We start from the raw sequence: 17,592 nt of genomic DNA on the forward strand, positions 1-17,592 counted from the left end.
CCCCATACTGATGATATTGTTAAGCTGGATCTTTGAGCAGTTAAAAAAAAAATATCTGTAAACCCTTTCAAACCTTCTGTCTCTTTAACATTTTTGCCTTGTGTTCCTTCAGTCACCTTGCACCTTCTATGGCATTTCCTGATCATCTAGTAGGTACGCAGCAGCTCTACCTGTCATTGTTTTGTTCTCCTTGATTAAATTAGAGACATGTTTCTTTTGGGCCTTGTTCTTTCTACGCAGTAATTCTTCCCATCCTTGCCTGTGTTTCTGAAGTTTGCGGGTGTCTTCTTTCCCTCTGCTTCGCTGGTCAAGTCTGTGACAATGCTTGTCATTCACATGTTACTTAGGGCAAACAGCCTTTGACCTCTCTTCAGTCAGATGTGTTGAAATATTCTGCAATATTGGCTGTTGGTGAGATTTAATTCAGTGGTTGTCTGTGAGCTGAGTTTTATTTCTACCTGGACAGTCAACCTCAAAGTACAAGCATCGTGAAGGAGTGCTAGAAACTGTGGGATGAGCTGCTAAGTGCAGTGAGATTCCTGGAGCAGGCTGGCTATAACTTCTATATCCAAAGAGAAAGAAAAAACAACAAGATGAACTTCTCAAAATTGTGTTTTAATGCATCTGGGCACAGTATGTAGGGTAGCCATTGGGTCTTTGGTACCAACTGCTTGACTTCACAGATGTACTGTTGTTACACCAAACTACTTGCTAATGTAGACAAAGCATAACTTTAATGAAGTATGGATCTCTGTGCTGACATCACTAGTCTGCTATTAGTATATATGTGTAGCAGTATGAATATTGTTTTGATATCCATTATATTTCTGTGTTGTTGTGCCCTTTGATATGAGAGTCCTAATCATCTTTAGCTCTATCCTGTTCAGAGTCACATACAGTTTATCATCTGGAGTGAGCATATGATGCATTTGTTTCCATTAATATCCAGGTTGGAAGGAAAATGAATGAATTTCTGGATTTTGGACAAAAAAAGGAATGCTATTCCAGATGCCTGGAGCTCCCACCCTTGCTACTGCTGTGATTTTCTTGTTCAGAGACAGATTTCCTCAAAGCTTGTTTATGAGAACACCACTTTATTTGAGTATCTGTGTTAAAAAAGAAACATCTTGTACTCTTCCCACTCTCATTGTTGAAGTTCTGCACGAACAGGTCAACTTAAATACTGTGCAGTGCATCATTTTGAGATGTTCAGCATGTGATTTTTGGCTGTCAAGTCTGTTATGCAAATCACAATTTGATCGTCTCCTAGGCTGAGCGTTCTGCTACAGTCTGAACAACACTGAAATTTCTTGGTTTTGGAAAACTGAATTTCCTGTTGTGTCCGTCTGGCACATACGACTGAGAATTCACTAGCATCACCAGCGCAATAGAGCCAGCCAAGAACAAACATTTGGCATGTTTTACGCTAGAAAAGCCTCATTTCAAAATCAAAACATGCATATGTGCATACTCAAAATGAAGTGGTAAATGCTTAAAAGCTGGACCAGAATAAAAAAACATGTCAGTATTGCTGTTGTCACTTCTTCAGTAAAGGATGCATCAGCCATGTTTTTCCTGAGGAACAGTTTGTACACTGGAAATTTTCTTTCCAGTGAAGTGACTGAATAATAAGCGAGTCTTCCATTTTTCGATGGAACTGAAGTGCAGTAGGCCCGTTATGTTCCTCATCTTAATTGAAGTCTGTCACGGCTGCTTTTGTCCATTTTACGATTGCTTCTGAGACAGCTCTGTTTCTTTCTCTTCTAAGCCTTTGACTGATGTGTCACTCTTTTCTTGTGGATTGAGCTTCTAATGCTGTGAATATTTCTTGGTGGTGTTTTCACACAGATTTGTGAAGAACAACCAGGGAAACAACTGGATGCCCAAGATCGAGGAAAGAGGTTCACTTAGTCAGGGTGGACAGAATCTTCCTAATACAGCTTTTCAAAATAGCCTGTATTAAACTTGTTTTGGCTTCATATGGTGTCAGTTCTTACTGATGTGCTTCTTTTCTGCAGGCAGACTTTTAGCTCTCATGCTTTAAGGCAAGTGGTAAAAAGCAAGCATGGGGAAGCTTTGGGAGGTTCATGACTACTTCACTAGTAAAAAAGTGTCTGAAAAGTCTCTGTTCATGCAGAAGAAAAAAAAGCCTTTTCCAAAGAGAAATCCTGGTAGCACGTAGTCTGCTATGTGTTATATGGGTGCCTGATATTGTAAATTGCAAAAGTAATTTAGGCTTATTACAGAGCTTATTACTGAAGGTGAGAGCATTGTTTATGGTAAAAGTGATCCTTTTTCACAGGATCATAGATTAACTCTCTGTAGGCAAATACAGCTTCCAGACTTGTAAGCAAGAACCTCAGAGCTTTCATATTTATGTCATGATCACATATCTTATTTGAAAAAGTTTTATTCTTGAATTTTAAAGATCTTACAGAGTTTAGAATGTTTGTTGGAACATTTTTAATTAACAATTTTTTGAAAGAGTTTCAAACATCAAGATAAGCATACAAAGAAAGTGCCAGATAAAATAAAAATGAAATACTGAACGGAATTAGTCATACTTTAAGCTTGTGCTGCTTGATTCTAAAGTTTTTGTTTTAGTGCAAGTCCCATTGGACTAATGAAAATAATTTCTGTGTTTTGAACTGGATTTCCTGTTTGTTCACATATTAAGTTATATTTTAAGAAAAGTTTTCCTGGCTGAAACATACAATGGTAACAATATAGAGAAAAATGAAGATGTTAACCTAATTTTACTTTTCTAATTGAAGAGAAAATGTCTTACTTGCAGCTTGAAGATGTAAAGCAGAAAGTAGCTTATTACCAATTTACATTATTCACACAAAATCCACAATACTTTTGTCTGGGGAAAAGAAATATCTAAAAACATGCATGTGTCTGTGGTCTTCATCAGAATAGTGAGAGAGCTATGACCATAAAAGCTGTAGTAGGTGCCTTTCAAGGGGAATTTTATCTTTTATGAACACTAACAATAAGACCTGAAGACTTATTTTTGTTAATGCATTTGATTACACACCTTATCTATAAACAAAACAAAGACATACTAGTTGCCAGGGCAAGCTGATCCATCCAGTATAATGAAGGGTATAAACTGTGATGTGGTAGAATGGATGGAGGAAAGGTGTTGTCATTCCACTAGGGAGACTGTGGTTCAGAATGGGCCAGGAGGCGAAGCTTGGATAACTTGACCTAATTATTTTGCATCTGCCACCTAGTTTGATCAGTAGTTGGTCTTCGTTAGTTAAGTAAAATAGACACACCAAGCTGGTGAGTTTCACTGCTGTTTCTGAGCGTGGATGTTATAAGGATTTAATCTTTAGTAATTTGATTTTTCTAGGCCAAATCCTTGTTTGGTGACCAGAGCTGCCTATCTTGATGTCCTTGTGATGCTGAGTGCACACCTGGGGAAGCTTCAAAAGCAAGGTAAGTCAAATATGAGCCAGCAGTGTGCCCGGGTGGCCAAGAAGGCCAATAGCATCCTGGCCTGTATCAGGAATAGTGTGGCCAGCAGGACCAGGGCAGTGATTGTCCCTCTGTACTTGGCATTGATGAGGCCACGCCTTGAGTACTGTGTTCAGTTTTGAGTCACTCGCTACAAGAAAGACACTGAGGTGCTGGAGTGTGTCCAGAGGAGGGCAATGAAGCTGGTGAAGGGTCTGGAGCACAGGTCTTATGAGGAGCAGCTGAGGGAACTGGGGTTGTTTAGTCTGGAGAAAAGGAGGCTGAGAGGGGACCTTATTCCTCTCTACAACTACTTGAAAGGAAGTTGTAGCAAGGTGGATCTCAGTCTCTTCTCACAAGTAACAAGCAGTTGTTATGCCAGGGGAGATTTAGATTGGATGTGGGGAAAAATTTGTTCACCAAAAGGGACGTCAAGCATTGGAACAGGCTGCCTAGGGAAGTGGCTGAGGCACCATCCCTAGATGTATTTAAAAGACCATGTAGATGTGGTGCTTAGGGACATGATTTAGTGGAGGACTTGGCAGTGTTAGGTTTTTGGTTTGACTCAATTATCTTAAAGGTCTTTTGTGACCAAAACGACTCTGTGATTCTAAATGTACTGCTCTATAAATTGGATGGAATATCTGTGGGGAAATTTCTGAGCTCTGTTGAATCCAGAGAAACAATAATATGTTACTTGTACTCATTGTATCTACTGAATGCTGGAGTCCGTTAGCTGCTTAAAGGTCCCTTTATTCTGCCTTCTGTAGAGCTAGTCCTGGGGACTGTTGATGAGAAGAATTAGGTACAGCTCCATGTCAAATTCTGAAGCTATGATCTTGCAGTATTCCTAATCCTAGAACTGTGTAACAACAAAAGAGATCCCCTCCAGTGTTCCAAAATGTTTTTCTGATCTAAAGTTGTAAATACAAACAAAATCCAAACACAGAATATTGCAACTTTAACCTTTCCTGAAAACCACAGGGCTCCTCCCTTGTGAGACACTTGAAAGGGTTTCAGAGAAAAAGTGTTTTCTTATGTATAGAAGTTTTATAAGAAACACCTCTGAGAGCTTCTTTAAATTTCTTTTTTTATATTGATTCTTTGTAACTATGAAGTTTTTGAAGGACCAGTCAGAACTGTCAGTGGTTTTAATGATGCAATGTGTTATTTGCAAAAATACAAAAAATACTGTAGACAACAAGGAGAACAAAGGTATGGAGGAAGGGATACCCTTTCAAGTGTGGCTGTGTAAGGTAACTTTTGGTCAGCTGTAACTGGCTTCCTTGTGGGCCTGTTTTGTTCATTTCTTATGAACAAGTGAGTAATAAATTACCTTGTCAGTCCAGGAAAGCAAGTAAAGAATAGTTCTTTCATTAAAATTCTTAATGACTGATTTTAATGCTGCATTTAGGTAATTGGAACTGTTCTTTATTTCAGATAGTCATGTTTTGTGGGCTACTCTTCATTTTAAAACTAATTCCTTTTACTTTTTGCTTAGACCTTTGGTAGAAATAGTTCCATTTTAATTCCATAATTGCTTTTTGCCTGATTTCTTGTGGATGCACAGTTCAAATCGCTGCTCAGTTTGGGTAGCGCTGGCAATACCACATCCCCATAAAGAGCGTTAATTGCCACGAAAATGAGTTGGTGATGAACCTGTCGGAAATTAACTTCTTCAGATAGGTTGATGCAGAATCCAGTCCTTTTAACAGGAGCATAGACATAGAGAAAATATGTGACAGGTGGGTTCCACTATACCAGAGGAAGACAGTCAGGGGACTCCTGAGTCAGATCTTCCATGTCCTCTGAAGAGTCATCCTCTCTTATGGGTCCCAGATGTCATGATGTACCATTCAGTAAAGGAAATGTCCAGATGATGTTGCACCATAGGTCTCATTCTGTCAGGTGCTGACCACTGTTTGTGACTAGGATAAGGGCTGCACACTTTATAATAAAGAGAGGAATGAACCACCCTTTATATAAAGCAATTTCAGTATAGCATGCCTCCAGGAATAAGTTTTTTCCTAACTCTTTAATCTTTGTTTTGGGTAGGCTATATCTACTGTCAGTAATTCTTAAGTTACAATATATGTTTACTTTTTTTTGTTATTTATACAAAAGGAAATTTCTTAAATCCTGGTATGCCATTGGCCTTGGTAATTATCCTTTGCAGTACATTAAAAAGTCTAGCTGTGTATTTTTTATCTACAAAATAAAAAAACCCAACCCCCTAAAAAGCCTCTTCAACCATATTTGGGCTCATCACCCTTCTTTTTTGTTTGAGTAATCTTTTTTTAAATATACATCCTGTTTGGAATATTCATTTTTACACTTCTAAAAATCATGATTCTCTATGTCTGTTCCTCTCCTTTGTAGTACGAATCATCCCAGTGTTTCTGTATTCTTTTCATATGAAGTTTTTTTTCCTCTGCTTCTGATTATTCTCGTCACTCACCCTTCAACTCTGTTTTTGTGTTTTCTTTCATGAAGGAGTGGCTAGTATTCCAGGTGAAGGCTCCTCATTTGCTTACTTGGTGGGCATTACATTTCCTTTATCAGTTTCTTTCCTTTCCTTTCCTTTTTTTTTTTTTTTTTTTGGCTGTTTTGGATTTTAAACAATTGCTGCACATTCCTAAAGGCTTTTATTGACCTCTCCACACCAGGAAACTCCCTTCTATTTTTTCAATGCCCCTGACTTGTGAATAGCCCTTTGAGCCTGAGGGACTGCACCATGCTGTGGCTGGATTACTGACTGTAGTGGACTCATTTATTTTTCAAAGCCTATGTGGACTGTTCCAAACCTGGGTGCTGTAAAGTATAATTCCTGTAGAAGGAAAGCAATTATTTTTGCAGACTCTCTCTGCTCAGGGATAGTTCATTAGTATTGTCTTGCTTAAAAGTTTCATTCCTGTATAGGTTTAAAATGATATATTGCAGGCAGTATCTACAGAGAGTAGAAATTTAGACTGGAAATACAGTTATGAAAACTTGAAGATACATTAGGGACAATTTTATGTATCACAGGCAGAAGTCCCCCTGAAATGAAGGAGTTATATGTTTGTATTAAATAGAATCTGAGTATCCCATGACACAGTACGAGGCTAAACTCAGCAGTTAAAAATTAATGTTTGAGTCTCACATTTAGATGTTCTGTAAGGAATAATTATTAACTGAAGCTTTATACTTTTCTGAGATTAAATATCTTACTCATATATGTGTGTATCTGGTTATGAGCCAGTTTCTCTCTGTTTTAATCTTGATTTGTAAAGTTGTTTCAATGAATAAAGAGTGAAGAACAAATCCAAATAAAACTGTTTCTTGATGTGTTTATCTAAGAGGCCCCAGGAAGTGCTGTATATGAGTTCCAGGCCACAGGCTGAAACTCATTTTCATCAACAGAAATGGGAATGCAATGTAATGAGCCTGCAACTGGTTAAAATCAGACCACTTCTAATTGATTATGCCTGTCTAAAGGAGCTACAATTACAAAGAGATTTTCAGAGTACAACGCTGCCTAGGCTTTTCCTACATTACAATTATTTTCTGTAAGTCATTTGTTGTCTTCAGTTAATAAAATCTGTCTCTTAAAATGCAGGACAGCCCTTAGGGAATTTACTTCACAAATTCAAAGCAATTTAAAATGTCGGATAAGGAAGGCAGGGAGTAATGGATACCAACAGCATCTTGTCCAGCTAAAAATGTATTGCTGGCCAAATGATGATTGTTTTTCTCAAAACAAACAAAAAAACCCCCCCATAGTTATTCTGATTTGCTGGTTTGGATGGAAGTGTTGCCTGATTCATGTCGCTGGGAAATACACTTTTCTTTCCTTGACCTGATAGGCAAAATCTAGAGCTTTTTTTACAGCTCCTGATGTACCTCAGGGTCTTCTGGTGTGTAGAGACAATACATAATGCCAAGACTATGTAAACTTGCAACATTTTTTTTCAGTTATCAGCTGCAGTTAGAACTGACAAAAGACCTGAAACAAGCCTTTTTTAAAAAAAAAAAATGAGATATATAAATAAAAATACTATTTTTGCCTTTATCGAGAGCAAACAAAGTTTCTTACCAGATATAGGATTAGATGAGTTAATGTCTATTGTCAGTATTAATGATTATTAATAATATCCAGTGGATTTGTTCTTGCATACCTCTCTGATGTATTGTCTCCACAGTAACTGTTTTTATAGACTTGGAATCACAGACATCTGAGGCCTTTTCAGTCTAATGGGTAGAACAACGCAGTCCTCTTCCACAGGATTTTCTAGCACTTGTACCCTACTAAAAAGCAGTTAAGTTACTCCTCCAGAAGTAAACCAGCACCGGACTGGGTGGTGTAGGCACAGGGAGACGTTCCTGAACTTCAGACTTCAAACCTTACTGGAGGAAGCAAATAACACTTGTAGGCATCTTTGGAGGGGAAAAATGCTTCTGAGTCCAAGTGAGAACATGTCAGGCCTTAGCTGTGTTTATAATTATTTGCAAATCCACAAGGCTTGGTCAGCAGGAGTTAGAAAGAGAGGTCTGTCAAGCCGTAGTGCTACAGATCCATGTGTGTGCCTGAGATTGTCAGCTTTTCTCTGCACTCAAGAGATGGGCTTTGCAAGAGACAGAATACCAGACTACAGACAGGCTGTGCTGTGATACAGTGTTTCAGTGGGTAAGATTCCTCTGTTGAATATGTGGACTTTTGACAGGACTCGTCACAGACACCCCTGTTTTTAGGTCTTCTCCTGGAAATTGGTGTCTGAAGCTAAACAATAAGATGAGTAGTACTGTGATCCTGCGGTGCTTGTACCCAGGGTTGTGTTCAAAAAAATGGCACTTGCTGATAAAGTGTTGTGTGAGCCCATAAAGCTCATCAACAGAAGTGAAAAAGGATGTGGAACAGAAGCCGGGGAAAAGATGAAAGAAAAATTTGCTAAAGATAATCTTTCCTAATTGTTCTTTTATCCTGTATAGATACTGTCAGTCTCCTGGCTGGTTTGGCCTATTATCGAGTACTGTGTCTTCAAAATTCAAGTTTGACGAGAAAGAGAAAACACTTAAACAGGATGTCAAATAGGATGAATGTGATTAGGAAAAGTTGCCGCTTGAAGTCCAACCATGCATTTTTCCTTTCCCTTCATTTGAGGTGAAAGAATTTGTAAAAGTTGTTGAGATCAACCAAACTCGACCATTGTTGTTATCAGTGGGAACAGTCAGTATTTACATAATTAATCCAGTTCATTAATAGATTGTTTTGATACCAAAATGGAGCAACCAGTATTCTGCTCTCACTAATATCTTCTCTCCTTGAGTTTTGCAAAAACAGATTTCCATTTTCTTACTATCTTTCAAACAGTTAAACCTTTTGTAAATGTAGCCTAGTTAAGGTTCTTAAATTCTGCCATGAATAACAGAAACAATTGCAAAAAATACTGTGCATCACACGTGTGTTTGAGATCAGAAATGTGGGTGATTATGTATAACTGTCTGCTGGTTTTGTCCTTTTTATGCTCTCAAATATGACAAAATACTGTGTTTTAAATAAAATATATTGCAAATACCTTTCTCTTAGTTATATTTGTCATTTTTAATTAGAAGTTATAAAATGTATTGGTAGAAGTAGTATACGTTATCAAACTCCTGGGTGCTTTGCAGTGAAAGTACAAATCATTTTTAAGTAGGGATCTCTTAAATGTTTTGACTGGATGATATGATTTGTAGGACTTTTAAATAACACTTGAAGGCTGTGCACGTTTTTTTCTGTATTGTACTTCTTACTCTTTTTTACTTTGAAAAGAAGCTAAATGGTAACTAAAAGAAGTTTTTCTGCAGTCTAGCTTAAAAACTGATAATATTTAAATGGTAAAAAATTGACAGCAATAACTAGGTTGGTTATTTTAGCCATACTTTAACTTCCTTTGCCTAGATCCCTAAGAAGTGTGGCCAAACAGTTATTTGAACAAAAACACTGACAGCTTGTTAGTGCATATTGTGGTTATTTGGTCTAATTAGCTTAAACTCAAGAAATTCCATCTGATCAAATTGAATGCAATTTTTGTTTGCTATGTCAGAAATTATATAAACTTTGTGTGCTAGTATATTGACTGTAACACTTCGTCAGTGTTGTTATTTTGACTCAAGGAAGGTAAAGATTTAAATCATATTTATAGAATCATCTCAATGGCCGTGCCTATTGATACTATAATAGACGAGTCAAAAGGCAGTGCAGTTGGGTCCCCAGTATTCTAATTGAATGCAGACAGCAGAATGAAGAAGTTGAGAATGGGATTGTTGGAGGTCCAAGAGACAGTCAGTGACTGGGAGTTGCACAGAAAGTAAAATGCCAGAGGCAGATCGAATGAGAGACATACTATGTTAAGGTGGCCAAAAGACAGTGCAAAAGTGAGTGCGGGGCAGAAAGACAAAGCAAATGGACCAAGGCTGAAAGGAATAAATGTTGGGAGAAAAGAGCTGGAGGTGTGTGCAATGCCAGTGGGCGGTCAGGGAAATGTTGGAGGCAGAACTCATGGCACAGACATGGGAGGAGGAAAGTAAAAGTGTTTTCAGAAAGATAATGGGGGTACAGTGAAAAGAGGAGGGTAGAGCATGATATTGCTGGGATGCTGTGTTGAACAGGGAATATAGAAAGGTGTTATAGGAAGTAAGTGACATTAGGGAGAGCGGAGTTGATTGTGTTTGTTGATGTTAAAATTCTGTCCCCATGCAAAGACAGAGACTGCTCATCCTTCTGAAATCTTGTTTCAGATTTTCTTTAGATTCCAGCATGTACCACTGACTGGCTTGCACTCTCTTCATGGGGTTTTATGGTTTTCCATGAATGCAAAAAAAGTGTAAAACTAGGTGCTGTACCAGAGAAAAGCTGTAAGAAAAATAGCAGCTTCAGTGTCCAGATCAAATGCTTTTTTTCTTTTCTCCTCTTTTTTTTTCCCTTTGAAAACTTTCCCTTACACTTTACAAAATGCATTGGGATGCTTCTATCCTCAATAGTGTATTGTCTGTAGGTTCTGTTAATCACTGGTTTGTAGTTTTGAATTTTATTGTGAGTACTGATGCTTAGTTTCTGATGTTGAAGATGTTACAGGTGTCTTTAAAATAAAATGTCCTGTTTAAAATTTGCCCTTTTCCTGATCATCAATACTTATCTTAGTTCAACACTGTAATAAAATTTTCTTTTCTGTTCTCTTTGGAGTTTTTTTTTTCCATTTACCAGTGACTTCACCTAATCCACTTTTAATAAAAAGGGAAAATATGAAAGAAAATACTTTTCCTTAATGTTTGTCTAGGAAAATCTATTCTTGGCACTGATTACCTTTCAGCCTTCTCTCTGTTCATATGATCTCTTCACATCCTGTTGGATAGAAGGTAGTTTGTGAGTGCAAAGGATTTTAACCTCTTCTCACTCCGTAAATAATTGCAGCTTCTTGCAGGTCTTGGTGAATAATGATGAATATCTAGATTTTTGCTACTTGGACCCCCTTCCCATAACATTGTATTGCAGACACAGCAGTGTTTCATTGCTGCTCTTGTAATTTTTGTCTGACTTTGTAGAGTGTCAGTAAGTCTTCTGATGTTAGTAGTAATTTACCCCTTTTTTTTCCTTCTTTATTCTCCTTTTCTGGAGCCTCCAGTAGAAAGATGGAAGATAGCACGGATGCTCGAGGAGCTGCATACAGGATTTTATCTCAATATTTGTCTAGAAGTGTGCAAATACTTAGATGTATCATAATCACAGATACAGAAAAAAAGCCCCTCACACAATAGACACTTGATGATAACAGAGAGTTGTCCAGTTGTCAGTAGCCTAGACAGCCACTGTAAAATTACCTAAATCCAACAGAATTACATTATCTGTCCTGTACATCAGCTGGCAAGACAATGAAACAAGTTTAGGTTTTAAATATGGAAGGAATTCAGATTACTTCTGTCACTTTTGAACATATTGTAGAATCTCTGAGATGAAAGATCAGCTAAACTGTCCGTCATCTGACAGTTTGTTAATCCCTGAGCAAGGAAGTTTTTCTATCCTTACTGTATGTATCTACTTACTCTGGGAACAGACTATAGAATAGTGCCTGCATGCCACTGTGGGGAAGAGCAGAAGAAAGTCAGGCAGGGCACAGTTTTTGGAGCTGGCTAAACTTTGAGGAGGTTTGTAGCTAGAGATTCCTCAGGTCTGCTAATTCCATTCTGTTCCTTCTCTTTCCTTTTTTTTTTTTTTTTTTTTTTTTTTTTTTTCCTCCCAGATCATGAAAGATCATTTAGCTTCATATAACTTGACTGTGAACATCAGTTGATGACAAGTGGGATTTTAAAAAACAACCCCTCAAACCTAGATGATGTAACATAGATGCTGTATGCATATCTCAATGTAGTGCATATAAAGAAATTGAGGAAGACTGGGGGGTATTTGTGCACTGGGTTGAGAACCAAGTTGTTGTGTAAGATGTGCCCCTTCCTAGAAGAGAGACAAAGTTCTTACTGTCCCACAAATGAAGCAATCCTTAAGGGAAAAAAAAAAAAAAATAATCCACATAATTCTTGGGGACTCTTTTGCATCTGTCAGCATGCTGGACAAGACTGCTGTTTGTCAGGATCCTTGTTTGGTCAGACAAAATTTCTTCTTCCTTCTCACAGCAGCTGGTCCTTCAAACTGTACAGTGACTTTTGTTTGTAAATAAAAAGTATGTCTTTACTGTATCTTAACAACAGAGACAGACATTTACTTTGGAACCCAGTGTGTTTTTTTGGTTTAGTCGAATATTTTGATTTAAGACAAAGAAAAGAGTTTACTTACAGTTAAGCAGAAGATAAAATATTTACATGAAAGCCAGGAAAGATTTCTTAGTGATGAAATTGAAAGCAAGAATATTTCCACTGCACTGTAATAAGACAAGGGCTTGCTTTTCCTCTGTACGTATTTGTGTGAAAAAAGAGTGTTGGAGAGCATGCGGAGCACAAGATGAATGCAGAAGGATTTGCTCGATGGTGTGCTGAGGCTAAGCAAATATGCAGACAGTCTTACTTTGCTGACAGCCTTGCTGTTGAGACATCCAATTTTGAAGAGACTTTCTGTAAAATAGATGAGCCATGGTGTCCAGTCTTGCACAATTACATGGGAAAAAACAGAAGTCATCCAGAAGGCTTCCAACCAGAAAGAGTATCTGATATGTACGGAAAAAGAGGATCTGTGGCAGAAGACTCTTGCAGTCTCTGCAAACTAGCAATTCTACGAGTGAGAAGCTCTGCCGTGGTTTTTATATGAAAATAATTTTCCCCTTCAAAGATGAAGACAGAGTGAAGTTATGCTGGCCTTGTGTAATTCAAACGAAGGTTTACTGAACCAAATCTGAAGCTCGGTGTGTGGCCAGCTCCTGGAGTCAGTGGAAGGGTCACTCCCTGATGTTAGGTTACAGGCTCTAGCAAAGTTGGCAGTGTCAACACCAACAAAATGACAGACACCCTCCCCTTTTTCCCCTAATGTTTCTCTCTATCTCTTTTTGTCCCCCTAATACTGCTCTCCCTTGCCTTGCCCTAGAGCTTTGACTCTTCTATCCTGTTCGTTTTCGTGTTACTGCTTGCATGTGTGATAGCTATATCTCTATGTAAAGCAACGTTGATGGGAAATAGAAGCACTTCTCTTGCAGTATACTTAGAAATATATATATGGTTTGAACAACTGAGCTAGTGGACTTGTGTATTGGTGAAATACAGCTGAGGAGGGAAGCACGTAGGAAGCTGAGAGCATGCAGGGCTCCAAAACTCGAGCTGTTTCTCTTCTTGAACTGAGGCCCCTAAACTTGAGCCTTTTTCCTTCAACTGCCTGGAATTATTTCTATTGTTAAACTGGTGTCTGTGGAGTCAGGCAGTGTAGTAACTGGGATGAAGGCCTAATCTCTGTCCAAGGCAACCAGACGGTTCAGAAATCAAGGAATTCTGGCAGTCGGATACTTGTCATGTGACATAGGCATTAATGCTAGTTTATGCTATGGTGCTGGTACGTAATGCTAGTCTGTTTAGAGGGGTTTTAGGAAATAAAATATACAAGCTTGCATGTTATGGGATGGAAATCACCTCTGTCATCTAGAGGATTATGCTGTGACACAGGCTCAGTGATATTGCAGTTTCCTTGACTACATCAACTCTGTTCAGAAAAGAAACTGTAGTGAAAACATGAATAATAGAACTAATGGTTAGGTAATATGTCTGAAAATCTTTTTCAAATACCAAATTTCTTTGAAGCTTGTCCAGTATTACTCCGAAAATGCTTCTGCCTTGTATGCTAGTCAGTGTACAACCACGTCAAGTTTCTACATAAACGGCAAACAAATTAAAATGGCTTTGGTAGAATTTGAATATGAAAGGGCAGGATATTTAACTGTAAATAGAAGGATTAGGGAAATATCTTCATGTGCAATAAAACAAATTCATATTTGTGTTGCAGCTCCATGTCAGATTCAGCAATTCAATGATAATACTTGGACAGGCTTTTTGGTAGTACTCGATGCTTAATTATAAATAGCAAAATTATAAGACGATGACTTATCTTCCTGTAGATGATGAAGAAATCTAAGTAAGTTTGCTTTAATCTTTGTGTTTACTTTTATTGCATTTTGATATTTTAAAAACTCCAAACTTCTAACATCCCTCAGCACCAGTGGCAGCAGTGTTCTTTTCTGCACTACTTCCTGATTTTGCCTTATTTCATGCTTGTTTGAATTCTGCAGGGTATAACATATTAATTTCCTTACAGTACAAACAATACAAACAGCTGAAATGGGCGAAAATCTTGATTTTGATAATATAAAAGTTTTTATTGCTAATGATGATGGAGATGGTGGCATGTCAGGATTTCAGTCTTATGTGTGTGAGAGGACTATTGATTTTTTTTTTTCCCTTTCATTTTGTGTCAACGTTTCCAATTTTGCTAGAGCCTGAAACCCTCTGGCATCACAGATACCAGGGACCTTTTAGTTCAGTCCAGGAGATGGCCACACACTACAGAAGGTTCTTGGGCTGTGTTTTGCCACGTGGGCAAGTTGCACCACTGTAAATGACTGAGATGTCACAGTTCCTGTGCTGACAGGAGATGTCAGTGCAGCTCCTTTTTTATTAGTTGTGTTAACTGTTAAAATTTAATAGGCATGGGAAAAGCATACTGGATTTTTAAATCAGTATATTCTTTAGATTGATGCACACAGGACAGATCCATTTATGTAGAAGGGGCATCTTCTTAATAGTAACCTTTTCTGACTAAAGCTATGCAAAGTATGGGATTTTCGGTGTTAATCAGAATGGCCCTGTCATCATTTTCTCCTGATCTCAGTTGCATCTGGAAAGGCTGACAGACAGCACTTTCCCCAGTCTGATCTCTGAGTTTAGAGCTATCCCATTAAGTATAATGATCACATATTTGTATTTGGTGCTTTTTGAGGTTTCCAAACTACCTGCTTTTTTTTCCAAATATATTTAATACAGTTTATTTGTACTAATCGCTTTCTACAATGGAAGTGCAAAGCATGTACAATTTGCAAGACTGTATTAGTATCTTGATTTAAGGACATACTTACTGAACAGCTATAATTGACAAAGGTGACAGGCAATCTGCAAAGTATTTTAGCATTTTTTAAGTTGTTTGAACCTTTTGTCCTGTGTTTAGAACCATTTATAGTTTTCAGAAAACTTTGTGTCCTTATTTCTTTCTATTTAAATAGGAATACATGTGATTTCTAGGAAAGCTGTTTTATAATTCAGAATCAGTTTAAAAGTGAAGGAGAACTATGTTTTCATTTCATGCCTGAATTTACCTTGTGATGCCTTTTGCATACCTGAATTTTTTCAGCTTCAGAATCACTTCATGGTCTGGAGCAGATGATAACATCATCTATGTGTTGCTTTACCTAGTTTTATTCTCATTTCAGCAATGAAGTTGTTCGGATTTTGGGACGATATGAACAGAATTATTTCAGATTCTGAATTGGTGTCTGGTATTCCCTACTCATCTGCAGTACCAGGACTGATACAGTATCTTCAGAGCATCACCAAACTTGTAATATCAGTGCTGTCGGTGACTGCAGGTGCTGACATCCAGAGCAGCAGTTCACCTGTTGCAAAGAAAATAGCGAAGCCATCATTGTCAGTAGTACATCTCCTTCACTGTGAGTTTCATGAAGTACGTCTGCTTGCATTGGAAGCAATACTGCTGTGGCTGAAACAAAGAAATTCCAAGCAGATTGCAGAAGAAGGAGGAGGCGTATTGTGTTTACTCATTGATTTGGAAGGCACTCTTCTCACAATGGCTCTGAAGGAAAAAAATCTCCAGTGTTTTTGCAAGGTAGGAGACATTTGATTGACATTTTATATGTTTTCAGTACATTATATTCTTATTTTTTAAAAATATATTTCAATTGTGCGTGATGTTTTTTAGATAGTACATGAGTGTTTGTTTTTTGGTTTGGTTTTTTTTTTTACATTGAATGGGAGCTGTGCTATAATTCAGTAATAAATGTTCCCATGTAAAAGCAAGAACTTCCTATTTCCTTTCTTAGTCTTGTCAGGAGAGGACCTTTGTGTTCTTGGAGTGAGCTTTAAGTCAGTGTTGTATTGATCTCAAATGTACATACATGTTGAGATTGTTTGTAAATTCTTTGTGAATTGTGTGTGCAGGTGCTGGAAATTCTTTATAATATGGATCTCAGAAATGTGCTTCCAAAGACTGAATGCTCTATAAAAATGAATCCAAATGAGCTCTTAACCTGGAGTCTAAACATTGTAGATATCTCCAACAGGTATGGTCTGTCATGCACATTAGAATACATATATTATAAAAACTCTAAATGTTGAAACATTAATTTATTGGTTTTGGACTATCGATTTAAAAATCTGTATTTCGGAGAAGTGAGTGTGGCTTACTTGAATAAAGAGAGCTCTTGATCAGAATTTTTCAGAGAACTTAGACTTGGATCTGAATTATTAAAAAGGCCAACAAGTCATCCTGGCAAGCACCCTGTAATTGTTCAGTAATATGGTTCCTGAAATAAGAAGTTACTCTGGCTGTCAGATGATAGCCAGTAAGCATAGCTCTTCCTGAATGGTAACTGGGAAACACCTTAACACATATGGAATTGATGATCCAAACATACGCTCATTTGCTGTGACTCTGCCATCCATCCTATCCTGGTTTGTCTGCAGATGATCTGTAGAATGAGTGACAGATCAGATGCCACTTGTTGGATTGGCAGAAATGGTTAACCCTAATCCTTAGGGTTCGCACTCCTTCATCAGGCTGTAAAGTCAGCAGAAAGTGCTGAAAATTTTGTTTGTAGTTCATACTGAATTAGAAGCTGTGTCCATCCATTCATAGTTGAATAGACAAACAGGTTTAAATCATCCAGGGCAAGACCATCCTGTTTCTAATATATATATATATATATATATGTGTGTGTGTGTGTGTGTGTATGTATTTTTAAGCCATATAAACACTGCACCCCAGAGTTACCAGTGTAGAATATTTAGGGTATAGAGTGTAGAACAGCCTTTTATAGCTGTGCACATTTGCTGCTGATTTGCCCTGAATTTTTCAAGTTTAAATGATTATGTGGAGTGTTTATTTCTGGAATGAAATAAGATACTTGTAAAATAACATTGACTGATGCTTTTAGAGGGAAATAGCAGACCTTACTGCTCAGGTGTTGCCATTTCTTGTGGCGACACCAGCCCTTCAGGAGCCACGGTGCCAAGCACTGTGTCCTTAGACTGTGCTGAGCAGCATGGAGGCTCAGGAGCTGGCAGGTGGCATATTCTGCACTAATAACATTTCTAGCAGCTATAGAAAAGATATTCCCGGAGCTTAGCACCAGCTTGAATAAATGATGTCTGGTTTGTTTGACTTGGCTTCCATTTTCAAATGTGTTTTTCCATGGGAAGTATGCAGATAGAAAATAAACACGGGAGGGGTGAAAGTAAGAGCATATTTCATTTGCATATCAACTAAAAACTTAACTAACATCAAGATCTGTAATGTAAAAATTCCAAGTGCTCATCTTGCAAAACACCCACTGGCGATAATCAGGAATGATTAAGAACTGGCTGGGGTTTTTTTTTTTTTTTTTTTAG

The 17,592-nt window shown here is 37.8% G+C and overlaps 1 protein-coding gene across 1 annotated transcript in view; it reads left to right on the forward strand.

The window, feature by feature from the left end:
• Nucleotides 1-17,592, forward strand: part of THADA (THADA armadillo repeat containing) — a 135,324-nt gene that overhangs the window by 111,316 nt on the left and 6,416 nt on the right. The window contains exons 30-32 of the mRNA XM_010172532.1: nt 3,362-3,447; nt 15,399-15,811; nt 16,144-16,265. Coding sequence (XP_010170834.1) covers nt 3,362-3,447; nt 15,399-15,811; nt 16,144-16,265 — 621 coding nt within the window. The remainder of the gene's footprint in view (nt 1-3,361; nt 3,448-15,398; nt 15,812-16,143; nt 16,266-17,592) is intronic.

The sequence above is a fragment of the Antrostomus carolinensis genome, unplaced genomic scaffold (genome assembly GCF_000700745.2).
Source record: "Antrostomus carolinensis isolate BGI_N321 unplaced genomic scaffold, ASM70074v2 scaffold4477, whole genome shotgun sequence".
Lineage (NCBI taxonomy): Eukaryota > Metazoa > Chordata > Aves > Caprimulgiformes > Caprimulgidae > Antrostomus > Antrostomus carolinensis.